Source organism: Bos indicus, chromosome 13 (assembly GCF_029378745.1).
Source record: "Bos indicus isolate NIAB-ARS_2022 breed Sahiwal x Tharparkar chromosome 13, NIAB-ARS_B.indTharparkar_mat_pri_1.0, whole genome shotgun sequence".
Classification (NCBI taxonomy): domain Eukaryota; kingdom Metazoa; phylum Chordata; class Mammalia; order Artiodactyla; family Bovidae; genus Bos; species Bos indicus.
This window is the reverse complement of record NC_091772.1, coordinates 53,819,842-53,846,132: the sequence shown is the minus strand read 5'-3', so window position 1 is coordinate 53,846,132 and position 26,291 is coordinate 53,819,842. Positions and strand designations below refer to the sequence as shown.

Below are 26,291 nucleotides of genomic sequence, written 5' to 3'. Positions count from 1 at the left end.
CATGCATAGCATGAATGGGGGGAGGGGTCTTGGGTGCACAGAGGACCAGGGTCTCAGGATCTCTCCAGGTACTGCAGCTTAGGGTCAAGGGATCATGCAGGGAGGTGAAATCTGGGCCCACAGCTGTGCCTGCCTGCAACCCTTCAGGATGCCCCTGCCCCACTGCTTGTGGAGGCAGTGTGGATGGGGGTGGACCCCTGATGAGGGTCCTGGGCCCTGGTGCAGTTCTGAATTGCTTACCAACTGGAAATTCAGGGATCAGAGGGGCAAGCCTGTGCCTTGTGGGGCCTCTGACACAGTATAGGTGCCACTGCCTGGCACCCAGGTTCTCAGAGACGTCACCTCGTCAGTGTCCTGCCCCGGCCTCTGGAGACAATCTTTGATACCTGCCAGGGACCTTGCCTGCTGAGGACCTGGCCAGTACCTCTTGTGTTGCCAGCTTTGATGGCAAGGTGCCTTGGGGGCTGCACTTGCCTGATCACAGGCCCTCAAATGGGGAGGGCTGAGCACCTGGTCCCTGCATTGGGCAGGGCTGCTCCCCTGCTGGGGGTCCCAGACAACTCATCCTCTCAGAGAGGAAAGACTTTTGCTTTAAAAATATCTTCAATAATATTCTATTTTGGGAGTAAGAGGAGCGGAGTTAAATATGAAAACATTTTCTTTTTTTGATAAGACACACAGTGCCATATTTCCTGGTTTAAACTCAATGACCATATAAAAGAGAAATCCGGTCCTGCTGCCTTGAGCCTAGTTCTGAGGTCCTCAGTCTAATCCCGGGGTGCATACGGCACCAGGCAGAGGTCTCCTTGTATCACAGAACTAAACAGAAGGCCTGCTGTCCACGAAAGGGTTTCCCAGGGACCCTGTGAGGTTTGTGGCTCCAGGATGCTTCCAGGGAGGGTACCTCCTTTCCCCACGTGCGAACCCCAGCAGGAGGACTCCGTGGCCAGAGGCAGGGGGTGGTTGATTCAAGAAAGGTCGCCTGGGCCCAGAGGCACTCACGCCTGCCTCTCAGCAGGACCCTGGTACACTGCGTCCCCCAGGTGGGCAAGGGGCCTCTGGCGCTGCACCTGCCACTCTTGCCTGGGACCACCCCGGGGTGCTGGGCCCGGTGGGTGTTCCTGACACCTGCTGAAGCGCTCCCGTGAAAGGAGTCTCTGCCGCGGGAGGCGTCCCACATCTGGGCGGCCACGTGGGCAGCCTAGGCCTCGCTGGAGGACTGGGAGGCCCCCTGGAGCAGCAGGGCGCGGTAGGCGGGGGAGCTGAGGAAGCGGGGGTAGGAGTCTCGGTGCATCAGCGTGTAAATCTGCAGCTGTGCGTCATCGAACGTGTGCGCCGACGGCTCCTGCATCTTCTTGTTGATGCCCTCCCGCACCCGGGAGTCCAGGCTCACCTGCGGGACGGGGCCACGGTCAGGGGCGCGGAGACGCCCCTACCCTCCCACCCTGGGCCCGACGCAGCGCACCTCCTTGGGGGACAGGATAGACACGTAGTCCTCGTAGATGAGCCGGGCCTTCTCATCTACCACATGCTGGTTGGCTTCGGCCTTGAGCTCCTCGCAGGCTAGCCAGAAGAGCATGTTCTCCTCGCTGTACTCCGTGCGCAGGAACTCCCGGAATACACTGCGACCCGCGGGGCTGTGCATCAGCTTGTCAAAGGACTGGGCCCAGCTCCGCACCTCTTCCGGGGTCGGGGTCGGCGTCGGCGTCGGCGTGGCGCTGCGGAGGGCATCCGGGCATCAGCCGGCTTCGTCAGGCTCCACCCCCTCCCGCGCAGAGCCCCAGGGGCAGACTCACCAGACTTCACAACTGGGGAGGGGCTGCAGCCTGCTCTCCCGGGAGGCTCGCCAGGCCCGCCTCCGTTCTTCGTTCCTATGGGCAGAGGGGAAGGTGGCACTGCCCTCCAGGCACACATATGCGTGCAGGACACTCCGCACACAGGTGTTAGAATGGGCAGGAGGCCTCGGGGTTCTCAACACACGGGTGAACCCGTCGCAGGTGGGTCTGCTTCTTTCCCAGCCTTTGGTCCCGCCCTGGGACGTCTTCTTGCCTTCGGGGCTTCACAGGCCCCAGGTGTCTGCCTCCCTCCCTCCCTGGCCTGACCTAGACCCTCGCTGCTTTTTCCTACAGACCCCACTGATGTGGTGAAGGCCCAGCCCGTGTGTCTGACCCCTGACTCTCCCCAGGCGATCTGCTTCCCTCCTTAGCTCCGGGCGCAGCATCGGTGATGGCTTCCAAGTCCACACCTCCAGCCAGACCTCTCACCAGGGTCAGTGATACGGCTAAGGACATCTCAGACTCAGGGTTTGGACAGAACTCAGTTCCCTCCTTACCCCACCTTTCAGATGCCATGCCAAACTCCTCTCCTGGTCCCTACAGGCAAAGGTTAAGTGGGTCCTAACAGTTCATGGCCTCCCATCCCTAACCCCAGGCAGTTTCTCTGTTTCAGGCATGGGCTCAGGTCTCAGTTGTTCACTGGTTGGCTGATCCCCACTTGGGTCCCCTCAGCACTGTCTACTCAACAGCCAAGGACTGAAAACCTGTAAAGAGCCATATGCCTCTGAGCCACAAAACCCCCAACAGGTTCCCTATGTGCTCAGAAACTAGTTCACCCCTGGAGGCCCAGTGCCTGCCCCCACCCACCGACTGTCCCGGGGCCAGGTTTCCACTCAAAGCCCCTCCACCTGATGCTGTCTGTAGGACCTGCTTTGTCTTGTTGTTTTAGTCCCCAGGGCCAGTCTGGATGAGCTTACAGAGACAGACAGAGACAAGACAGACACACATACCGCCCTAACTTACAGCAGAGACACACACGCACATGCACGCCAGGTGCCTGCATGTGGATACCACCTGCACTGACCACTAGTCACCAAGCCCCTGGATAAGTGCTGTGGGTGGCAGGGGTACCCTACTTGGAGGTGATGCCTCAAAAGCCTCCTAAGGACTAAGGAGCAGGGTCCTGGATCCTAGGTCTGCTCAGCGCCCCCTCCCCACCAGGCCTATCAAGCATCCCCAGGCCCACGTACCAAGAGCAGCTGCAACAGCAGCACCAGCACAAGCAGCAGGGGTTTCGCCTGGGGGGAGCCGGGGGAGCCGCATCATGACTGGACATCGAGGGGGGCTGGTCCGCCTCCTCTGGCCCTGTTTGCTGGGGGAAGACAGGGCTGCCTCAGCCTCCAGGCAGAGCCCATGGTTACCACCCGCTTTCCAGCCCCAACTGCCCACTGGACGCCACGCTCCCTCCCAGGACTATGACCCTTGTGACCTCCCAGATGTCCATGGGTCTCTGAACTCCTAGTCATGCCCTTAGCCCCCCCACCCCCCAAGGGGCGGAGGCCAGGGTGGAGGCAGCCCACCTGCTTCTCGGCCTCAGGTGGGGTGGGCATGGATGGGTGGAGGAGGTTGCCAGGGCTCCGTGGTGCCTGTTCCAGGACACCTGTTTCTGTCACCACAGCCTGGGGGTCTGAGAAGAGAGGCCGGGGTTCTCACTGAGAACCTTACACCCGCCCTGGCTGGCACCCTGCCAGGCATTCTGAGTCTCTCCCTACCTGCCTCCCCGGCCTCCCACCTCAGACTACTCTGCCCAGGCCCAACCCCCACTCTAGTCTACACCGCAGTTGTGAGGGGATGGGGATCAGGAAGGAGGAGACCCCAGACAAGATCTCCACAGGAGGTTCTGGGACACCCCCATCTGCTCACTCCCTGAAAGCCGGAAGCAGGGGTTCCTCTTTCTTGGTTTCCGGCTCCTGGCCCCTCCCAGGGGGCTGCAGGCCCCCAGAGACTGAGGCTCTCAGGGGTGGTGGTAGACATTTGGAACCTCCATCCCAGCTCCCTCCATCCCAGGTTTTCCAGGGGATGAGTGGTGAGAGGTGGGGAGGCTGCTTCCCACCAGGAGTTGGGAAGGGTTGCGGGGCCTTGGAGGACTCCCACCTGCTCCCAGGGACTCCGCAGAGGGAGCAGACCAGGCCTGTGGCACGGAGCACGGGAGTAGGACTTGGGGCTGAGGCAGGACGTCCTGAAGGTGCGGGCAGTGCAGCAGGCACGGCTGAAGAGGGCTGAGAGCCGCCAGGCACCACCGCCTTTTCAGCCCGGACGCTGGCTCCGCACCCAACCTTCGCTCCGCACCCAGCCTTCGACTGGCACCTCCGGGTCTCCCAGCCTCCCTTCCCCTCCCCACCCCCAGGCTGCGGAAACCGCTGCGGCCCCAGGCCTTGCCGCAGGCGGGTGGTGGCGCGTCTTGCTCCCGGGCGGGTAGGAGCCGCGGGGTCCCTTCCGCTCGGAGCGGCATCGGGGCGAACCTTCCCCTTCCGCAGTGCGGGCGTGCCGGGGGTGCCCAGTCCCACCCGGATGAGCGGCCCCTGTTGGGAACGCGGGGACCGAGGGCGGCCAATCAGGCTCCAGGAGGCAGTTTTGAACGCCTTCCCACCTGCCCTCACCCCACCCCCACCTCGGCCCAGGTGAGGCATCCGCCCCCTTCCCCGGCCCAGGGGCGGCCCCTGGCGTGTCTGGGGCGCGGACCTTCTGAAACCCCGCCGCGAGAGGCTCACGACTTGGTTTCACTTTATTTTCTCATTAAATGAACATTCTCTCTGCTGCACCCCGCCCCCCCCCCCCCCCACCCCGCTTCCATTCCTCAGCTTTGGCCTTTCAGTGCCTGTTTGGTTCAGTTGGCCTCTTGGGGTCTGCGATGGCAGGAGAGGAAAACGATGTTGCAGGATGGGCCCCAGGGCGGTCACTGGCTGGGCAACCCCAGCGTCCCGTCTCCTGGCCAGGTGCTGGTGCTCAGAGGTGACAGCCCGAGATATGCACGCTGAGGGCACCCCTGTCTTCAGTCTAAGCATGCAGAGGCCCCTGCCCTGACCCAGATCTGGGGGCCAGGTGTAGGGGCCCATGGGGTCTTGGCCTGGTTTCCCCTGGATCATGGGAAGGTGGACCCTCAAGCTTCCAGCAAACAGACAAGATGGGGAAACAGCAGCCCCACAGCTTGCCTTCCCGCAGGGGTCAAGTTTCTAGGGAAAGGAAGGGGTGTGGCAACCTCTGAGGTCTGGTAGCTGTACCCCAGTCGGGCTGTGACTTCCCCAGGCAGAGCGGCTCTTCCTCCTCTGCATCTCCACCCACTGTGAGTGGGGGCAGGGCCCCAATTCCCCCCCACCGCCCCCTAGCTCCCTGAAGATTAAACTCCCTAGGCTGCCTTCTCCCAATCAGCTCTGAACTGGAGGAGGGGACCTGCCTGAGAGTGCAGCGCCCAGGTGCTGGGGGCTGAGTTTGTGGCAGAGAGAGGGAGAGGCCGCCCCTCTGCCCTGGTTGTAGGCCCTGGACGTTGTCGCCCACCCCTGGACCTGGCTCCCTGCACCATCCCCAGGCCGGCTGGGACCACTTATGCCTCTGGGGCACCTGCTCTCTCTCCTGGTGGGGTTACAGGATCAGTATCAGTGCTCCTGCCCCTCATCCGGGCATGTGGAAGGGGGCTCCTTCTCCTTCCCCAGCCCCATCCAGGCTTTGGCCCCTAAGTCTAGGATGGGAGAAGCTGGACGGGCAGTAAGTCTGGCCTCTGGGGACAGAGGTTCCCTCGGGAGCAACTGCTGCTCTGCTCCACAGAAGGAAAAAGAACGTCCCCGAGCCCGCCCAGTCCAAAAAAAGAATAAGAAAATGTGACAATCCCAGGAAAAAATGCCATAACCTTTGTGAGGGGGGTTGCCAGAGGGGCTCCATTCTCTTCTCATCCTCCTCAGCACCTTTCCTGTCTGCTTCGCCCCCGCCCCTCCACCACTGGGCTGGTAGGGAAGTCCCAGCCTAGCGGCTCCAAGGCAGACCAGTTTTCCTAGCCCTGGTGACCCTCGCCCCAGCCCACCTCTGCGATGGCAGGGGCAACCCACTTCTCTCTCTCCCTCTCTCGGCTAATAGGGTCTGGCCTGGAGAAGTCTGCCCCTTTCTCCGGCCTCTGACGCCCCCACCCTACCCTCAAGGAACTCGCCACGCGCCCCACTCACCAGCGACCCAAAGGCGAGGTGGGGGCGGGAGGGGCCAGGTCGCTCTGGGCCCCACCCTGGCTGCCGAAGGGGCGTGCACTGCAGCAGCAGGACTCAAGTCAGACGGCAGGAGGTCCTCCTGCGCGTTCTGGAGCGAGGCTGGCGCCAGGAGCCCCCGATCAGCTCGGGCCGGGGGCGCAGCGCCTCCCCTCCGACTGGCGGGGATGACTGGCTGCCAGATCCAGCGGGGTGGGGGCGGGGGCAGTACGGGTGTCCCGCCTCGGCCCCTCCCCACCAGGCTGAAGGGGGGACGGGAGACGCGGAAACCTGGGTTCTTCCGGCCCCCCCCCCCCCCACTTTGAGCAATCACTTCCCCAGGCTTTGAGCTGCAGAAAAAGGGGAACCCGCTTGCAACGCCCCCTCCCCCACGCGCGGGGACTGCATCCAGTCCCGCCGCGGCCCAGGGTCCACGTGGACCCCGCGGCGGGAGTCCTTGGGGCGCGGATCTGGGCGCTGGTTTCCGAAGCTCCCGCCCCGCACAGCCCACGGGCCCCGGGCCGGAGGGGCAGGGCCGCCGTCCTGGGCGCCGCGCGCGCGCACTCACCGGCCGCGCTCCCGAGCCGCTCGCGCCTCAGCCGCCGGCCCGCGCGTTCCGAGGTCCGGCCGGATCGTCGGGGAGAGGGCGCAGGCTTCAGTGCGCAGGCGCCTCGGCCGCACTTCCCCAAAGCGCGGGGCCGGGACTTCCTCGCGCGGGGAGGTGCCCGGCCCGGCCCGCCCCGCCCCGAGCTCTGCCGGCTCCGCGCCCCACCCGCCCCCTCCCCACCGCTCCGCGCGCTTCTGCGCGGCGCCTGGGTCCCCATTGTCGCTGAGTGGCCCGCGGAGATGAGGTGCTGATGCTGGGGCCTCTGGCTCCCGGAGCGGCTGAAGTGGTACTGCGGCAGCTGGGGGTGTGGCCGTGCCTCCAGCTCTTCTCGGCGGGGCCAGTCCAGCGTTGCAGTTACTGGGGGGGTGGGGGTGGGGGGGTGGAAGGGGGCGACTGCATAGGCTGCTTGCCCCTCTTAAGGAAGGGAGAGGCGGCTCGAAAGGACTGGACCCCGTGGTCACTCCTGGGCCGTCCCTAGGCTCTCTGACACTGAGTATCCTTAGCTGTGAAACGCGGTTAAGGGCGTGCTGTCAGTCACCGTGCTGTAGGGCCTTCCCAAGGAAGGCGGTTCCTGGGCTGCAGCGCCACTGGGGGTGGGGTGGGGGGCAATGGTTCTTATATCCGGGCTGTCCTTATATCCAAAGTCCCTGTCCATGTGGCCAGCTGAGTCCCTTTCAACCCCTCCAGTTGCCCCAAGATGTTCTAAAGTTTAAAGCCACACCCTCCCCTTTGCCAGGAATGCCTGTCTCTTCTCTTTGGCCAAATCTCGTATTTTATGACTCGATGAGTTAAATACCTTATCCCAGCATGCTTTGGGCCCGTGTTTGGACGGCCCTGACCCTGCTCTGGAAGTGGTCTGCAGAGTGTCTGAGTCCCCTAGCCTCAGAGCGTGTACAGCTCCTGTCCCTTGGTCCCCGGGCCTGCTCACAAAATGCCTTCCAGTTGCACAAAGTTGTACATGCTCACGTTTTTCAGCGCTCTTGGGGATATAAAGGGAAGGGGGGAGTTTACAACTGTCTTCATCCTGCGAATGTCTGGGTGTTCTCTACGTGTCAGCCTTGGGACCTGGCAGTGGGCAGGACAGACCAGCCGCGGAGCAGACAAGAAATAGACTCGCAGACTGGGTGAGAGGTGAGGAGGGCTAAGGAGAACCACAGAGCAGAGAGCGGGTGTTTCAGACCTGCATCTTACTTGGCAAAGGATAGAACTGGAGCCAGTAGGGCAGCTAGGCAGAGCTGAGCTGGAGAGTGCAGGCCAAGGCCAGGGAGGAGGGAGAGGCCCCGCAGGCTGGGGGCCCTCTTATGCTGTGTCCTCAGAGGGTTTGGCTGTCATGTTGACAGGCTGGCTGGGCCAGAGCAGAGGCCAGAAGCCTACCCAGGTGGGAGGTGGCTGCTGCTTATATAACCTAGATAACAGTCCCAGGAGGTAAGGCCTTCAAAGATGGGCCAACACTTAGTCCAGGCCACACAGCCATGCTCATGCTGTGATGCTTGACATGGCATCTCCACCTGCATCCTGAGACGTGTAGGGCAGCTGGATGTGGTGGGGGTTGGTGTACCTCTCTCCTGGGGTAACACTGGGGGTGCGATTTGAACCCAGGACCCTCTGTCTAGAGCATGAGCTCCCAGCCCTGGGGACCCCCCCCCAACCCAAATCCCTTATAGCCTCCAGTCATTGGGTTGTGGCTTGCAGTCTTTGCTTTCTCATAGCAGAAGCCTCCTCCAGGCCCTGCAGCAATGTCCTCGGCCACTTTCCCAGGTATTCTCTTCAGACCAAGGCTGCCTTCCTGGTGGGGTGATCAAAGTTACCCCCTGTCCCAGCCCCCACCTGGTGCAGAGCTCCAGGTGAAGGGTGGAGCCTTCATCTGGATGGCTCCTCAGGGCTGTGTGCACCTCTCTCGTCCTCTGCCCTTCAGTGCCTGCCTGTTTAGAGTGACCCTTCTCTTATGGAGCACTTACCTGGGGCCATAATGCCATGTGAGGTCATTAAGGCTTCCTTTTTAAAGATAAAGAAATGGAGGCTCAGAGGAGTGATGAAGTAAAATGTGCTTTTACTAAACAGATGAAATCATTCCAGTGCTTGGCACTTCCCCAGAGATGGAATGCTGGGGTTCAGACGCAGGGAGCTTAACCAGGGGAGCCAGGGCTAGTTGGCATCTTGCATGTGTCAGCAGGTAAGTGGTTGTTGCTCTGTCCCATGCCCAAGTCACCCTCTCTCCCTTGTTCCTTATTCTCTCTGCCTACCCTCCTGTAGAGAGCTCCCTCCTCTCTCCTGGAGCTTCCAGACTTCAGTTCCACACAGTTCTGGCTTGGATCAAGGCTAAGGGTGCAACAGCTCAGAACTGGCCAAGTGTCCTGGTTGGGGTTAGGGCTTGCTGGGGACACAGAGGGTTCTGGTCCCCATCCTGAGTCCGGTCAGGGGCTGCCATCAAACAGGACTCCTTGCTGACCCCAGCTCTGGCCTCTGTTAGTAGAGGACACACCCCTCTAGGACCAGTTCTCTGCTGCAGGTTGGTGACTCTGCTGGAGTCTCCTGGCAGGGGATGGCCTTGTGTGAGGCCCCCACCTCTGTGATAACCCATTGGACTGCTGAGAGGGAGGAAAAAGGACAGCCGGCTAAGAGAAATCCCAGGCTCTGCAAAGAGTCTGTGTTGGGGAGAAAAGTAAATTCTTGAAGGGGAAATCTGTCCAGAAACTTTGTCCAGATGTTCTTTGGAATCCAGAGGTTTTGCAGGATGTGGGTTTGTCAGAGTGGGACAGGGGTGGTGTCCTTCCTGTCCTCTGTGTGTGTGTTCCAGTAAGGGGGAATCAAAGGGGCAGAGAGGGACTATCAGGATGGAAAGGAAAACCAAGAGTGACTTTCTATCTGGGTGACTCAATGGACATGAATTTGAGCAAACTCATGGAGATGGTGGAGGACAGAGGAGCCTGGCGTGCGGCAGTCCACAGGGTTGCAGAGTCTGACATGACTGACTGACTCAACAACAAGAACCAGAGGTCTGCCTTAGGAGATCTCCCCTTCCCCAGTCTCCCTGTCTTCTGAAGACCCTCCTAGACAGAGCTGACTGTCCGAAGGCCAGCGTTGGCTCTTGTCTGAAGGTCAGCGTTGGCTCTTGCAGTCACTCTCCTGCCCAGAACGTCAGCTTCCTCTCTGACCCTCTGAGGGAATGGCCTGTGGTCTAGGGGTCCTGCTTTCTCCCTGAGGTTGCCCTCACTTCTGGGGTTGCAACTCTTGCCCAGCCAGGCTCTTCTTCCTGGCACAGCCAGACTGGAGACCCCCACAAATTCACAGGGCACCAGGTTGCCTGCTGGGGGCAGCATGGGATTTGGGGGGTTAGGAATGTCCCTGCCCGCTGTTAATCTGATGTCCGCCAATTTGCATCTTTCCACTTTGTTGAAGGAGCCGCACCCTGTGTACCCTGATGTCCCGTGTGGGAGATCCAGCATCCATCCTAACCCCTTCCCTCCGCCGCCGGGGGACTTAGAGAGGGGAAGCGTAGAGACCAGGGGGTGGTTGGGAAATGAGACTTTATGTAGGAGGGTGGGGCGCGGTTTCGCGCTGTGGGGTCGCTGTCAACGTGGGAAGATGCTGCCGTGGACTTTCTCCTCCAGGATGGTCTCCACGCGCCTCCTCTGCGGGGGAAGAGGGGCTTGGGACCGGTGTGTAGGGAGGCGGGCGGGCGGGCCTTCCCTCCCGCCCTTTCCCGGGCTCTCGGGCACCTCTTGCCGGTCCAGGGGGTCTGGGATCCTCGTGGGCTTCAGCTGCGGCGGCAGGAACAGCTCCAGCCGGATGGCGGCGCGCGCGGACCTCTGGCACTGAATGAGGAGCGAGATCTCCTCCGCCTGCGGGATCGGGGTCGGGGCCGGGCTGTTGCGGAGCCTTAGCGACGACGGGTGCCCCCCCTGGCCTGTAGCACTCCCGTCCTGGCAGTTCCCCCCGCCCAGGCCCCGTCCCTGCCTCACCCGCATGCGGGCGTAGCGCAGCCGGAGCGCGCGGACTCGGCCGCGGGCCTCGGCGGCCTTAAGGACGCCGAGGAGCCGGTCCTGGCGCTGCGCGGGTGGCTCAAGCGGCAGCGTCCACGCACGCGAGTCCGGCATGCGGTACCCCACCTCCGCTGACTCGCACGGGAAGAGGCAAGTGGCCACGCCCACGTCCTCCAGCAGGTCGCCGAAGAGCAGGTGGCTGTGGCGCTGCGCGGGCCGCATGGCCGCCAGCCCCTCCAGCGTGAGGGCCCAGCCCGGCTTGGGGGGCTCCGCCTGGGCGCGCCCCACGCGGGCCCCTGCTCCCTGCGCGCCCTTGTTCGCTCGCTCCCGCGGGCCCCTCCTCCTGGTCTCCTTCGCTGGCTCCGGCTGCATCCTCGAGCCTTGTGGAGGGAAGACAACATCCAGCCCTTGCCCCCCGCCTCTTTGGCCTGACCTGGACCCACCTTGGGCGCCCAGCTCCGGCCCCTCTGGACCCTGCGGAACCCACTTTAGGGCCTGGACCTCTGATCTCTGCACCTTTACCCCAACCTCGCACACGTCCCAGTCAGCTCAGCCTTCCTACTCACTCAGGCAGTCCGCTAGAACTTTCTCATCCACTCCCTTCGGGCTGTCTCTCTGTCTAGTGAGAAAAAGCTGAGACCCCTGAGTTGACCTCAAGCACTGACCAGGGGTGGAGACGGCTTGAGACTGCTCTGGATGAGGCTTGGTGGACACTCCCCATGCTGGGACCCTCTTTGTGTTTAGTCCCACCACCTGCGTTGGCCTTAGGCCCATCTGTTTTAGTGTTAGGGACTGGAGATACAGGTTGTGGGTCTTCCTTGTATCTGAACAGGCGACTCATGCTTTTCTGGGAGAGAGGTGTGTGTGTGTGTGTGTGTGTTTGATTTTCTTATGTGGGTCAGTTTGTCTGTAAGAGGTCTCACTTGTGTGCGGTGGAGGCTCAGAGTCCAGTGGACAGCTGGCTTGCTGTGGGGGAGATGCCATCCTCCCAGTCTGTCCCCTCTGGGTGTAGATGGGGTAAAGGAGAGTGGAGCCCAGGGAGGAGATAGGGGGTGGGGAGGGAGGGCCCACGAGGTGGGAAAGGGAAATACCCAGAAAGTCCCTTCAGGGCTCCTTTCCTCACCCAGCCCATCCCACAGACCCCAGGCCAGCTCCCGGCCCACACTGGGACAGAGGCTGACGGCCGCTCCCTCTCTCACCCCATCCTTAGCAGCGGGCAGTGGAGTGCCCCTAGCCCTTGCATCCCGTTCCCACACCCCATACTTTCCACCTTCTCGGATCTGAACCTCCAACTCAGCCCGGACTCTCAGGGACTTGTTGACGCGGTTGCTGGGTAACCAGGAGACCCGCCCCTCCCCCATGCCAGCGGGGGCGGGGCGACCCCTCGGAAGGTGCGCAGTTACAGCCTTGGTCCACGAGCGAAGATGCCCTGGACACCTGCGCCGAGGGACTTCCCAGGTGTAAGGACCCTGGGGGAGATGACCACAGCTTTTCCAGACAGAGTGCGGGCTCTTTGTTTTCCGAGTAGCCCCAGAGCGCCCCAGGGCTGTGGGCTCAGCTTCCTGGCTGGAGAGCTGTCTGCTGGCCAGTTTTGGGGTTAAGGGGCGCAGCTCTGAGGAGACCTTCCAAGTTGAGCCCCTTTCCCCTCTACGTGGCCCTAGAGGCCTCCCACAGCAGAACACGGGGTTCTCCCCTCTCCCTGGGCAAGTTTGGGGTCTAGGGGTCTAAGACTAAGACTCAGGCTTTGATGAACCCTGAATCTCTGGGTCCTGGCTCCTAGATTCCTGTTATCTATGTATTTATGAGTTTCGTAACATTTTATAACTGATTCACTTAATTTGATTCTTTAATTTGTTCATGTACTCATCAATTTATTCCAGATTCATTAATCCATGGACTCATTCCAGTTTACCTTAGGCCAGAATTAGTGCATTAGGTCCATAATTTGTTCATGTATAGGTGGTTCCCACAGTGCTGACATGCCTCTCCCTTTTATTCCTGGTTGTCTACTTGGGCCCGTGGATGGTGCCTTTTTGGGAGCTCATGACCTGAGCCCCTGAGGGGAGGGACTGTCTTGGCTTTGGAGAGGGGGTGGGTCTCAGCTGGGGTTCTGGCCTTTTGGAAGGAGGCTGTTGACCATTCCCATTGTTTTTTGAAAGTTTGCTCTGGCTTCCGGTGAGAGGGTAAACTCTGATTCGGTAGCCCCGTATCTCCAGAGCTGGCATGCCATCCACCCCCTTCCTGAAGCTGCATGGAACAGTCCATCCTTCCCACCCCCAAGTTATGAGAAGCTGTCCCTGGGACTTTCCCCTTCCTGCTGCTGGGCTGGTTCCTTTAGGATAGGGCTTCCCTGGTGGCTCAGATGGTAAAGAATCCGCTTGCAATGCAGGAAACCTGGGTTTGATTCCTGGGTTGGGAAGATCCCCTGAAGAAGAAAATGGCAACCCACTCCAATATTCTTGCCTGGAGAATTCCATTGGCAGAGGAGCCTGGTGGGCTACAGTCCGTGGGGTCACAGAGTCAGACAGGACTAAGCGACTAACAAACACACTAGGCCTTGGGATTCAGCTTCACCTGGGGGCTGCTGCTGTTGCTTTTTAAAAAAAGAATTTTGTTAGGGTGTACTTGATTTAGTGTTGTGTTAGTCTCAGGTACAGCAAAGCCATCAGTTATACGTATACATATATCCACTTTTTTTTCCTAAAGTGGTGTGTACGTGTCAGTCCCAATCTCCCAATTTATCCCCTCTTCCCCCCTTATTCCCTGGTAACCACAAGTTTGTTTTCTACATCCGTGACTCTACACCTGCTGGATTTTGAAGACAAACGTCTCTGGGCTCCAGAAGAAGCAGTGAGGGCTTAGGCAGGCTGACCTAGCAGGCTGCCTCCTTCAAGCAGTCCTCCTGGACATATGAAACCCAGGCTGGGACCACCTCTAGCCCTTACTTGGTGCTCCCCCGGGAGGGAGTTCTCTGAGCCAGAAGTCTGGGCCCTCTTCTCAGCTTCCCTGGGTCCAGGCCAGGGAGTTATGGTGTGGATGTGGGGTGTGGAGAATGGGCACAATCTCCTGCAAGAAGGGATTCCCTCTGTTTTTGTAGGACTGAGAACCTTGGACACTCTCTCCTGATTCCCGAGGGGGCCCGATGCTGGCAGAGCTCACATTCCTGAGTGGAGCTTCTTCCTGCTTCTCCACCATCTTCCCCACTCTCCTGGGATGGGAGGTGCTCTCGCTGTCTGGGCCAGCCACTGTGAGATACCCTGCCACATCTCCTGCTTGTTTCTGTGTCTAGGTCTTGTGTTTGTCAAGGGCAGATGGAACTGCTGAGGTCTAAGGCCTGAAAATAAAACTTGGAAATAATATTAATAAGTATTATTAAATGGCTGCAAAATTTAACATGATATTGCAAACCTACAATTCTCTGTCACTGTATGTAAATATTAAGAAGTTAAGATCACAAGGGAAAAGTAATATTTTATGAAGAAGCCCAGAATTATGAAAATCCTTTTACCTTTTAACAGCACAATTAGTCTGGTGACTGAATTCCCTGGGGATGGCTGAATTCCCTGGAGGCTACCAGCAACTGTGCTTTGATTCCTGTGCCCTGCTCAGGGGTGGTGAGACATGTGGGGACCAAGGGGCAGCAGCCAGTGTGCCATCTGGTGTTGATGGGCCTGGGGCCCTGGCGCAAGAGTGAGGTGTTTGTGGGTATCAGTGGCACTTTGGGACCTGTGTCCTGCCCCAAATGCCTGTGACCTCCACGTGCATCCCTGGTCAGGCTGTCACTTGTGGACGTCGGTGCTGTCATTTGTGGAAGTTGTGTGTCTTGGGCTATCCCTGGTGCCCCTGTGTGTTCTGTTTTGCCTGTGTGTGGTGTGTGTGTTTGGGGTTGTCTTGCTTTGAGGCAAATGCTCACGTGTTCCCTGCTGCCCCACCTATGACACATACATTTTGTGTCTCATCCTGGCTATGCAGGGGTCCAGGAAGACAAGGCCATTTCCTGGGCCAGCCCCCTTTGTGAGAACACTCCAGAGTCCAGCGCTGGGGGGCTGCCATCTCCAGGGGATGTCATCAGCACCCCAGCCTGGCCACCCGCCACCCTGTCCTTGGACTGAGACTGCCCTGTGAGGGGCCGGATGTCAGCCTGCAACCACCCTCTGTGCTTTCTCCATCTGATTCGCCTTCCTGGGAGGTCTGTCCAGACCGGAACTCACATTCAGCCTCACAGCAGCCTTCTACTCAACCCCTACCTCACGCTGAAGGCCATTAGGAAATGCATCTCCAGAAGCTGGCGGCCAGGTGGGCCCAGACAGTGGGGGGTGGAAGGGGATTGGCTACTCAGACCTTGGGGAGTCCAGTTCAGTTGGGGAGGCTGCAGGAGGCTGAGCCCCCCTGGCTTCCTGCCCTGCCGGGCTCCCACGGGCTTCAAGCTTCGCCTGGAGAATGTGATGCATGTACGTGTCCCGGGGGTGTCTGAGGCCTTGATCTGTTTCTTCTCCCGTGTCTACCATGTGCTTCACATGCACCCTGGTATGGGTTTGCGTGGCTGTGGCCCATGTGTTTGTGGGTCAAAGATGTCTGTGCATCTCTGAGCACGTAGCTGTGTCTGTGCATTTCCCCGGGTGCCTGTATGGGCATCTTTGTGTGTGTTTGTGAGTCTTTGTGTCCTGATTGCCTTTGTGGTTGTGCCCTGTGTCTCCACATGTGTCCCTGAGTTGACTGCAGTGAAGATCTAGAGAGAAATCCTGGGACAGCTTGGGATGCTGAGTCCTAGGGTATCTGCTCTGTCCTCTCCTGATTCGCCAGGTATCCTAGCAACGTTGCTGCCAGTTGCCTAGCAACCAGGTCCCCATCCTTGGAGACACATGCTCCAAGCAGGGTCCAGGCTGTGTGGGCAGAGCCTGGGTAGGAAGAACGACCCCATGATTGGGTAGAGCTGGCAGTTCTGCTCAGGGGTCACCCGTATGACATGTGACCCCAGTGCTGGGAAGGAGGTATGTTCAGTGGTGTGGGTGCTGGGGGCCAGGCTGTGAGGGAATGATGCCCAAATGTTTCTCTGGGACTCAGCTGTGGCAGAGTTGCCCTTGGTGGGCCTCTAAGTGGCAGACAGACCTGGGTTTGAACCCTGTCTCTGCCATTTCGACAGGTGGCTTCATACTGCTGAGAAGCTGAGGCTTACTTCTCTTGTGGGCACACAGGGATGCTGAGAGCAATGGTCAGGGGTAGTGGGGATGGACGAGCTTGTGCTCATGATGGGCTTGGCACACAGGAGGCCCAGGGGCACACTGGACAGTCAGACATCCTGCTTGTTTATGAGGTTCTGATCTGCTAGGGGCTGGCTGGGCAGGGGCCCTGCCATGTATTCACCCACATGCCAGCCCACTCTGGCTCACCAGCCCTGGGAGCCTAGCTGAGGGGCAGTGTTCTGGGCACTGAACTCCAGCCAGGGCAGGTCCAAGTCCATGCAAGTCCCTGTCTCTGTGTGAGACAAGACTCCATGTCTGTCTGTCTGTGTCCGTCCCCCTGAGTCTCTGTTCCATGTTTTTGTATGTTTCTGTGTGTCCTTGTGTGTCTGTCCCCAAGTCCCTGTGTGTCTTTGTGTGTGTATGTGTGTGTGTGTGTGCACGTGGCCATGTGTCTGTGTTCCTGTGTGCAGCTGTATTCTTGTGTCCGTGTGTCCAAGCCTGGCTCTGTTCATCTCTGAGGGTGTACCCTGGTCCTCGCATCTGTCCTCCGCCAGCCTGGGGCCCCCTCCTCCAGCCTGCACGGCCCCTCCCGCTGTGGAGCTGCAGCCTCCTCCCCTCCCCCAGCTCCGCACCAGGCTGCTGCGTCTGGTCTGGCGTCTGAGAAGGAGCAGGAGCAGCTGCCACTGTGCGGCAGCCACAGCCCCATCCGGACCCAGGGCTGAGTCAGGCAGGCGCTCCGAGCCCTGCTCTGCTGTTGGCCAAGGGAGTCAGGGTCTCTGGGGTCCCAGCTTCCACGGAGGTTACCGAGGTAAGACTGAGCCGCTGAGGGCTGGTGTGGAGGGGACCCAAGGTGGCTGCGGCTCTCAGGCAGGGCTGGGGAGGGGCGGGTGGAGGCCCTGCGCTAGTTGCCCTGTGTCCTGTGTTCCAGGTGTTTCTGGGTGTGTCTTCGTTGCTTTTGTGCCTGCATGTGCACGAGGGTGGGTTTGTGTGTGTGTGCGTACTATGTGTCCGTGAGCCCCTGTGGCTGGACATTTGTCCCTGGTGTAACCACCTCCACGCACACCGTGAGAGAACCGCAGGCCAGCTGAGACTGTGTCCCTGAGTGTGCACATGTCGCCTGTGTTTGCGTGTCCCTGTCTGGGCATACACGTTTGCATGTCTCCAGCTGCTACTGTGTGTGTGTGTGTGTGTGTGCGCGCGCACATACGTGTATCTCCACGTCTGTGGCCTGGGGCTGGGTAGGTGTGGGGTGCTGTGCTCACGTGTCCCTGTGCTTTCCCAGGGCTTTTTGTGCGGGGTGTTGGCATGGAGTCCCTCTTCCCTGCCCCGTTCTGGGAGGTCCTCTACCAAGAGCACCTGCAGGGCAACCTGTCCCTCCTGAGCGCCAACCACAGTCTGCTGCCCCCTCACCTGCTGCTCAACGCCAGCCATGGTGCCTTCTTGCCCCTTGGGCTCAAGGTCACCATTTTGGGGCTCTACCTGGCCGTGTGCATTGGGGGGCTGTTGGGAAACTGTCTCGTCATGTACGTCATCCTCAGGTAAGCTGGGTGTCCCCCCCTCCCCCAAGTTAACTGCAGGTGAGTCCTGGGCAGCTCCAAGGGGCATAAAAAGGGCCTGCTCTGGGTGGGTCTGGCAGGGGGGCTCTGCCCCTCCCCCTTCAGTTCCTGGTCACCCTGTCACTGGGCAGGGTCAGTCCTTAGGCCCTGGGTGCTCAGTTCCTCGGGGTGGAGGCGCCTGACTCGGGGAGGGGGTAGTCTGGGTGAGGGAGGAGGTGCCACTCTGCCCCAGATGGTGTGTCACCCTGACTTCTGAGAGATGACTTCCAGGTCTCAGCCATGGGCCAGGCTCCTGGCCAAGCTGCTGAGCGAGTATCTCATGGGCCCCCCAGTGATCCCAGGAGGCACCTCTTGTCAGGGTGATCCAGGGCCTATGCCAGGGAGGTGCATGAAGACCCTTCCTCCAGCTCCAGGGCTGAGTTTACTGCTGGTGTCTGGGCTGGTTCCAGCATTTGCTGGTGCTCAGAGTGGGAATACTCATGGGGTCAAGAGTGACAGCCAAGCTGCTAGAGGACATCATAGGTGGCAGTGTGGGGGCAGCGTGGAAGGATGGCTGAGACAGCGTGAGAGCACAGCATGGGGAACCGGAGTGGTAAGGGCATGGGGGAAGAGTGTGGGGACAGGGTGGGAACAATGTGTGGGGATGGCATTGGGACTGCATGGAGTCACACATGTGTGTGTATGTGCATATATGTACATGCACATGTGAGCATGTGACTGACTGTTCACGAGTACATGCATGAGAGTGTGTGCACATCTGGGTGTGTGCATACTCAGTGTGTACTGCACCTTGTACATGCATCTGTGTGCATGGCTACAATACATGTGAGCACACACGTTTGTATGTGTGAGCATGGACACGAATGAGCTTGAACACATGCATGTGTGCACAGGTGAGTGTGCCGCACAGTGCAAGTACACATGACCTTGTGTCTGTATCTGTGTCCATATGTGTGCATGTGTTTGAGCATGCCCTTGTACGTTTGTATGTGCTGGTGTGTCTCACTTGTGCACTCAGACACAGACCTGCGAGGAGCAGCCGCCCCTCCCTCATTGCTGAGACCATGGTACCAGACTCACATGCCTCTTGTGGCTGGAGGGTTTGCTGTGGGTGAATGTGGCACCTGGGGGTGGGTTTGTCCCTTCTTTTTTTAATTGTATTTATTTAGCTGTACTGGGTTTTCGTTGCTGCACGCACTTTTTCCTCTAGTTGCAGCAAGTGGGGGCTACTCTCTAGTTGCGGAGCATGAGCTTCCCATTGCAGAGGCTTCTCTTGTTGAGGAGTATGAGCTCCAGGGCGCGCGGGCTTCAGCAGTTGCAGTGCACAGCTCAGTAGCTGCAACTCCTGAGCTCTAGAGCACAGGCTCAGTAGTTGTGGTGCAAGGGTTAGTTGCTCTGTGGCATGTGGAATCTTCCCTGATCAGAGATTGAACCCGTGTCTCCTGTATTGGCAGGTGGATTCTTTACCACTGAGCCACCAGGGAAGCCTGGCCCTGCTCTTTTTAAAGGCAATTTTTTAGAATAGTTTAGGTTCACAGCAAAATTGAGCAGAAAGTACAGAGGTTTCCCATATAGTCCCTGCCCTCTGGTCCCCAGGCCTAATCTCCCCCATTATCAACATCCCTCCCAGAACAGGACGTTTTCACGACTGATGAACCTACATCAACACATCATAATCCCCCCAAATTCATAGTTTGCGTTAGGTTTCCCTCTTGGTGTTATACTTTCTGTGGCTTTGGACAAATACATAATGATATGTATCTACAATTATGGGGCTTCTCAGGTGACTTAGTGGTAAAAGAACCTGCCTGCCAATGTAGGCGACGTAGGAGGTGTGGGTTTGATCCCTGGGCTGGGAAGATCCCCTGGAGAAGGAAATGGCAACCCACTCCAGTATTCTTGCCTGGAAAACCCTACAAACAGAGGAGCTTGGTGGGCTACAGTCCACAGGGTCACAAAGAGTTGGACACGACTGAGCTTGCACACTCATCTACAGTTATAGTATCATGCCAAATAGTTTCATTGCCCTAAAAATCCTCCTCAGCTTTGCTACCTCCCAACCCCTGGCAAACACTGATCTTTTTACTCTCTCCGTAGTTTTGCCTTTTCCAGAATGCTGGCATCATGCAGTCTGTAGCCTCTTAAGATTGGCTTTTTTTTCATTTAGCAATATGCATGTAAGTTTCTTCCATGTCTTTTCATGGCTTGATAGCTCATTTCATTTTATTGCTGAATAATATTCCATTTTCTGGATAAGCCACAGTTTATTTATCCATCCACCTACTGGAGGACATCTTGGTTGCTTCCAAGTTTTGGCAACTAGGAATCATGCTGCTGTGAACATCCATATGTAGGTTTTTATTTGGGTGTGTTTTCAACTCATTTGTGGAAATATCAAAGGGTAGGTGATGCTGCATCTTATGGAAAGAGTCTGCTTTGTAAGAAACTATCAATTGTCTTTCAAAGTGGCTGTACTGTTTCATGTCCTCACCAGCATTTAGTGGGTCAGAGCTCCAAATGCTGGTCATTCTAATAGGTATGTGGTGGTATCTCGTTGTTGTTTTAATTCCTATTTCTCTGATGACATATGAGGTGGAGCATTTTTTCATGTGCTTATTTGCTGTCTGTATATATTCTTTGGTGAGGTTCTGTTAAGGTCTTTGGCCCATTTTTTAACCAGGTTGCCTCTTATTGTTGAGTATTAGCAGTCCTGTATCAGATGTGTTTTTGGCAAATCTTTTCTCCTGTCTGTGGCTTCTCTCCTAATTCTTCTGACTCACTTTTCCCTTTATCAGCTCTATGGCATTGAGAAGGCCATTTAGATCCTCTGAGCCTGAATATCCTCATGTACAGAGTGGGCATCAAACTAGCAGTTTTGAAATCTTAAATGAGATAAAACTCAAATGAAGAACTTGGCACAGGCATGTGCCATCATCATTATCATTGTTATTCTGTCATAATTAAGGCCTCTTTGGGATTATTCTTAATCCCTCTCTAAGATGCAGAACTAAACCCCAGATTCCTTCATGGTAGCCTAATAGACATGGAACCTTGTTGCCTCTGCTACCACCATCACCACCATCACCACCATCACCCCATCATCACTGCCACCAGTAAGAGTAGCAGCAGCAGCACCACTGCCATCACTACCACTACCACCACCATCACCACCACCACCATCACCATCATCACCACTATCACTGCCACCTCAGTTACCACCACCGCCATCACCACCACCACCACCATCACTATCATCACCACCATCACTGCCACCATCACCACTACAACCACCATCACCACCACCACCGCCATCACTACCACCACCACCATCACCATCATCACCACCATCACTGCTACCACCACCACCACTACAACCACCATCACCACCACCACCGCCATCACTACCACCACCATCACCATCATCACCACCATCACTGCTACCACCACCACCACTACAACCACCATCATCACCACCACCACTACCATCACCACCATCATTGCCACCACCACCATCACTGCCACCTCAGTTACCACCACCACCATTGCCCCACCATCACTGCCACCAGTAAGAGCAGCAGCAGCACCACTGCCATCACTACCACTACCACCACCATCACCACTACAACCACCACCACCGCCATCACCACCACTACTGCCATCACCACCACCATCACTGCCACCATCACCATCACTGCCACCACCACCATCACTGCCACCTCAGTTACCACCACCACCATCACCACCATCACCCTCACCATCACTGCCACCGGTAAGAGTAGCAGTAGCAGCACCACTGCCATCACCACCACCACCACCGCCATCACCACCACAACCGCCATCACCATTACAACCACCATCACCACCACCACCGCCACACCATCACCACCGCCACACCACCACCACCGCCATCACCATTACAACCACCATCACCACCACCACCTCCATCACCATTATCACCACCATCACTGCCACCAGTAAGAGTAACAGCAACAGCAGCACTATCACCACCACTGCCACCACCACCACCACCATCAGCATCATCACCATCATCACCACCATCTCCACCATCGCCCTACCATCACTGCCACCAGTAAGAGTAGCAGCAGCAGCACCACTGCCATCACTACCACTACCACCACCATCACCACTACAACCACCATCACCTACCATCACCACCACCACCACCATCACTGCTACCACCATCATCACCACTACAACCACCATCATCACCACCACCGCCATCACCATCATCACCACTATCACTGCCACCTCAGTTACCACCACCGCCATCACCACCACCACCACCATCACCATCATCGCCACCATCACTGCCACCATCACCACTACAACCACCATCACCACCACCACTGCCATCACTACCACCACCACCATCACCATCATCACCACCATCACTGCTACCACCACCACCACTATAACCACCATCATCACCACCACCACTACCATCACCACCATCATTGCCACCACCACCATCACTGCCACCTCAGTTACCACCACCACCATTGCCCCACCATCACTGCCACCAGTAAGAGCAGCAGCAGCACCACTGCCATCACTACCACTACCACCACCATCACCACTACAACCACCACCACCGCCATCACCACCACTACTGCCATCACCACCACCATCACTGCCACCATCACCATCACTGCCACCACCACCATCACTGCCACCTCAGTTACCACCACCACCATCACCACCATCACCCTCACCATCACTGCCACCAGTAAGAGTAGCAGTAGCAGCACCACTGCCATCACCACCACCACCACCGCCATCACCACCACAACCGCCATCACCATTACAACCACCATCACCACCACCATCGCCATCACCACCGCCACACCACCACCACCGCCATCACCATTACAACCACCATCACCACCACCGCCGCCATCACCACCACCATCACCATTACAACCACCATCACCACCACCACCTCCATCACCATTATCACCACCATCACTGCCACCAGTAAGAGTAGCAGCAACAGCAGCACTATCACCACCACTGCCACCACCACCACCACCATCAGCATCATCACCATCATCACCACCATCTCCACCATCGCCCTACCATCACTGCCACCAGTAAGAGTAGCAGCAGCAGCACCACTGCCATCACTACCACTACCACCACCATCATCACTACAACCACCATCACCTACCATCACCACCACCACCACCATCACTGCTACCACCATCATCAACACTACAACCACCATCATCACCACCACCGCCATCACCACCACCATCACCACTATCACTGCCACCACCACCATCACTGCCACCTCAGTTACCACCACCGCCATCACCACCATTGCCCCCACCATCACTGCCACCAGTAAGAGTAGCAGCAGCACCACTGCCATCACTACCACTACCACCACCATCACCACTACAACCACCATCACCACCACAACCACCATCACCACCACCACGATCACCATCATCACCACCATTACTGCCACCAGTAAGAGTAGCAGCAACAGCAGCACTATCACCACCACTGCCACCATCACCACCACCACCATCAGCATCATCACCATCATCACTACCATCTCTACCACCATAATTACCACCATCATCAACACTACTACCATCACTACTCTCAGAACTGTTAATTCATTCAGCAGATATTAAGCACCCACAATTTCCCCAGCCCTGTGCCAAGTTCTTGGATACAATCAGACCCCATTAGCATCCATCCCCTTCCTGTCACCATTTTCTGTCTCAGTTGCTAAGCAACAGTGAGGCCTGGTTTAGTGTGCTCTTACAGATTCTGGAGTCCCTGGAAACCTTTGATGGTGGAAGGCCAGCATTTTGGTCCAAGAAGGGTCTTAGGGTAGCCTTAAAAGGGAGGAGGACAGGTTCTTTGTTTTATGAGTTCTTCCTCTGCTCTCATGCAGGGTCAGGCTTATACTGGTCTGCCCACACACTCATCTTTTCCAAAGCAGACCAGTCTTTAGTTTATGAACTGTTTTGTATACTGTAAGTACTTGAAAAATTTGTTAAAATATTTGCCTCCAGGCTCCATATCACTGGGCTGGGCCCAGGAGCCTACATTTTGACAGGGGTCAGAGTGGTTGCCCCCTGTGATGGCCAAGAAGAAGGGCCCCTTGCCCTTTGCTGCCAGGTCTCACAGGCCAAGTGAAGCCTTCTTTCCTCTCTGCAGACACACCAAGATGAAGACTGCTACCAACATTTACATCTTTAATCTGGCCCTGGCAGACACTTTGGTGCTGCTGACACTGCCCTTCCAGGGCACAGATGTCCTCCTGGGCTTCTGGCCGTTTGGGAATGCCTTGTGCAAGACAGTCATTGCCATCGACTATTACAACATGTTCACCAGCACCTTCACGCTGACTGCCATGAGTGTGGACCGCTATGTGGCCATCTGCCACCCCATCCGCGCCCTCGACGTCCGGACATCCAGCAAGGCCCAGGCCGTCAACGTGGCCATCTGGGCCCTGGCCTCCGTTGTCGGTGTTCCTGTTGCCATCATGGGCTCGGCACAGGTTGAGGATGAAGGTCAGTGCAGTGGCCTTTCCTCCCCAGCTCCCTGCTGCCCTGGCTCTGGGTGGCTCCCTCCCTGCCCACCTGCCCTGACTCCGCTCTTCTTCTTGCAGAGATCGAGTGTCTGGTGGAGATCCCCACCCCACAGGATTACTGGGGCCCTGTGTTTGCCGTCTGCATCTTCCTCTTCTCCTTCATCATCCCCGTGTTCATCATCTCCATCTGCTACAGCCTGATGATCCGGCGGCTGCGTGGCGTCCGCCTGCTCTCAGGCTCCCGGGAGAAGGACCGGAACCTGCGGCGCATCACACGACTGGTGCTGGTGGTGGTGGCAGTGTTCGTGGGCTGCTGGACGCCTGTCCAGGTCTTTGTGCTGGTCCAAGGGCTGGGTGTCCAGCCGGGCAGTGAGACCGCAGTGGCCATCCTGCGTTTCTGCACAGCTCTTGGCTATGTCAACAGTGGCCTCAACCCCATCCTTTATGCCTTCCTGGATGAGAACTTCAAAGCCTGCTTCCGGAAGTTCTGCTGTGCATCAACCCTGCGACGGGAGATGCAGGTGTCCGACCGAGTGCGCAGCATTGCCAAGGACGTGGCTCTCGCCCACAAGACCGCCGAGACAGTGCCGCGGCCAGCATGACTAGGCGTGGACCTGCCCATGGTGCCTGTCAGCCCGCAGAGCCCATCCACACCCAACACAGAGCTCACACAGGTCACCGCTCTCTAGGCTGACGCACTGTCACTGTGCACTACCAGACTCCATGGCTTGCCCTGTGGCCTCAGAGGGTCTGCTGCCATCATGGGACAGGTCAGAGCAGGACGGCCGCCCTCAAGGCCCTGGTCCTACTAGTGCAGGGCAGGGGGCAGATGCATGGACTCAGCTGCCTGCCAGAGGTGCGCTGGCATTGTCAAGCCTCATGGACCCTTCTGGTCTCTCCCTCAACATCTTGCTGTGGATGGACACACACCTGGAGGTGTAACTGCAGCTGTACAGACCCATGCGCCCTCACGCTGTGTGCTGTCTGCTGGGAGCCTTGCAGTGTCTCCTCTGGGCAGCTGGACAGGCATGGGGCTGCCTGGAGAGTCCAGCGGGCATCCCCGGGCAGTGGGACTTGTTCTGAGAGTGGAACTTCCTTTGGAGGTTTCTTGGCAAGCCTGTTTCCTCCAGAACACATGAACCATTGCACCGCAGACATGGCTGTTCAGGTGTGCGAGGTGCCCAGGAGGACCACTGCAGGCCTTTGTCATTTGTGGAGCAGCCCTTGTGCCTGGTCTCAGCTGCAGGGAGTGGGGAGGGCTTGGTGGTGATCTTTCTGGTGTGCCCGGGCCTCCCTCAGCCCCCCTCAGCCTCCCCCTCAGATCCCTCGTTTCAGACTCCATCCGAGGTCAGCGGCTGTGCAGCCAGCAGAAACCTCTGCCCTGTCTGTTCTGGTGGCCTTGGAAGGATGGTAGTGGGCCAGGTTCTGCTCTGCATCCCCAGTGACTGATCACTACTTCATTTTCAGGCCTCCATGTGTCTGTGGGGGACCTTCCTACTGTTACAACTTGTCTTAAGCAGTGCCAGTTAGAGGACAGCTTCGTATGCAGAGCTGGTAGGAGAGCTGGGGCAAGGCTGCAAGGACTCTCTGGGCCATGGGGACCCTGCCCACCATGGCCACCTAGAGAAGCACCCTCCAGGTCTGTAGATGAAGCCTGTAGGTCAGTGACTCGGCAAAGGCTCTCCATGCAGACTGGCTGCTGAAACAGCTGCCAGGTGAGCTGCAGACCTGGCCAGGTGACCTGAGGCAGAGAGGGGGCGATGCTGACTCTGGACTGGCCTCTCGTGCTTTGGGGTTCTGGGCCCTGTGGGGTTGTTCCTGGGGAGGGTGGGGCTCTCTGTGCCGCCAGCAGCGAGAGGCTGGGAGGACCAGAGCCACTACAACTGTGGCGTTTTCTCACCAATGCTGAAAGATGTGTCAGCCTGTTCCTGTGTAACATGTCTCTGTGTATCTGTGCATGCCGAGAGTGTGATTTCCCCTGCATGTAAACTGCCCTGAACTGTCTCCAGGGTCATGACAGAGGGTCAGAATAAACCCCTGCATGCTGGTCAGAGCGCTCTGCCCACAAGGTGTTTCTGACCCTGTGGGGGGGTTTGGGAGTAGCTTTTCTGGGGTTGGGGCATGGGATGCCAACCTGCTCCTCACCTGCCCAGGCTCTGTGTGTGACGACGGTCTTCCTGGGAGGCCTCCACTCTGGGAAGGGGTCGAATAGTGCATGATGTGCTGGGACCTGTCTCCTTTGCTTCAGCACAGAGTTGCTCCCCAAACAAGTACTGACTCTGTGCCGCTGCAGCCAGTGGTTCCTGTGGATCAAGTTGGTGGGCAGTTCCCCACAGGGGGCCGGGTTCTCTTCACCTGCATTTAGTCTTAGCAGACCCCCACCTCAC

The 26,291-nt window shown here is 57.9% G+C and overlaps 3 protein-coding genes across 15 annotated transcripts; 1 reads left to right on the top strand and 2 right to left on the bottom strand.

Moving 5' to 3' along the window:
- Positions 1–598: 598 nt before the first annotated feature.
- RGS19 (regulator of G protein signaling 19) lies at positions 599–6,714 on the bottom strand. 6 transcript variants are annotated; one of them, XM_070801242.1, is made up of 8 exons: positions 6,573–6,702; positions 5,990–6,127; positions 3,930–4,357; positions 3,356–3,462; positions 3,026–3,147; positions 1,797–1,871; positions 1,466–1,718; positions 599–1,393 (listed from the first exon to the last, which is right to left on the bottom strand). In XM_070801242.1, the coding sequence occupies exons 3-8, from the start codon at positions 4,285–4,287 to the stop codon at positions 1,202–1,204; spliced, it is 1,107 nt and encodes a 368-aa protein (XP_070657343.1). In that variant the 5' UTR covers positions 4,288–4,357; positions 5,990–6,127; positions 6,573–6,702; the 3' UTR covers positions 599–1,201. The 6 variants fall into 6 exon arrangements, with proteins under 6 accessions (XP_070657343.1, XP_070657348.1, XP_070657342.1 ...); XM_070801247.1 differs by lacking the exon at positions 3,930–4,357; XM_070801241.1 differs by lacking the exon at positions 6,573–6,702 and having other exon boundaries at positions 5,990–6,257.
- A 370-nt stretch (positions 6,715–7,084) lies between these two features.
- On the top strand, positions 7,085–25,955 carry OPRL1 (opioid related nociceptin receptor 1). Of its 8 annotated transcripts, none has more exons than XM_070801234.1 (6): positions 7,085–7,742; positions 8,673–8,784; positions 13,692–14,890; positions 17,060–17,315; positions 23,529–23,884; positions 23,983–25,955. In XM_070801234.1, the coding sequence occupies exons 3-6, from the start codon at positions 14,728–14,730 to the stop codon at positions 24,504–24,506; spliced, it is 1,299 nt and encodes a 432-aa protein (XP_070657335.1). In that variant the 5' UTR covers positions 7,085–7,742; positions 8,673–8,784; positions 13,692–14,727; the 3' UTR covers positions 24,507–25,955. The 8 variants fall into 8 exon arrangements, with proteins under 8 accessions (XP_070657335.1, XP_070657336.1, XP_070657339.1 ...); XM_070801235.1 differs by lacking the exons at positions 7,085–7,742; positions 8,673–8,784 and adding an exon at positions 11,918–12,054 and having other exon boundaries at positions 13,692–13,841; positions 14,567–14,890; XM_070801236.1 differs by lacking the exons at positions 7,085–7,742; positions 8,673–8,784 and adding an exon at positions 11,953–12,054 and having other exon boundaries at positions 14,567–14,890.
- On the bottom strand, positions 10,122–11,970 carry LKAAEAR1 (LKAAEAR motif containing 1). The gene is made up of 4 exons (XM_070801251.1): positions 11,865–11,970; positions 10,574–10,974; positions 10,331–10,453; positions 10,122–10,243 (listed from the first exon to the last, which is right to left on the bottom strand). Exons 1-4 carry the CDS (start codon positions 11,953–11,955, stop codon positions 10,184–10,186), a joined length of 675 nt encoding a protein of 224 aa, XP_070657352.1. The 5' UTR covers positions 11,956–11,970; the 3' UTR covers positions 10,122–10,183.
- Positions 25,956–26,291: the final 336 nt, after the last annotated feature.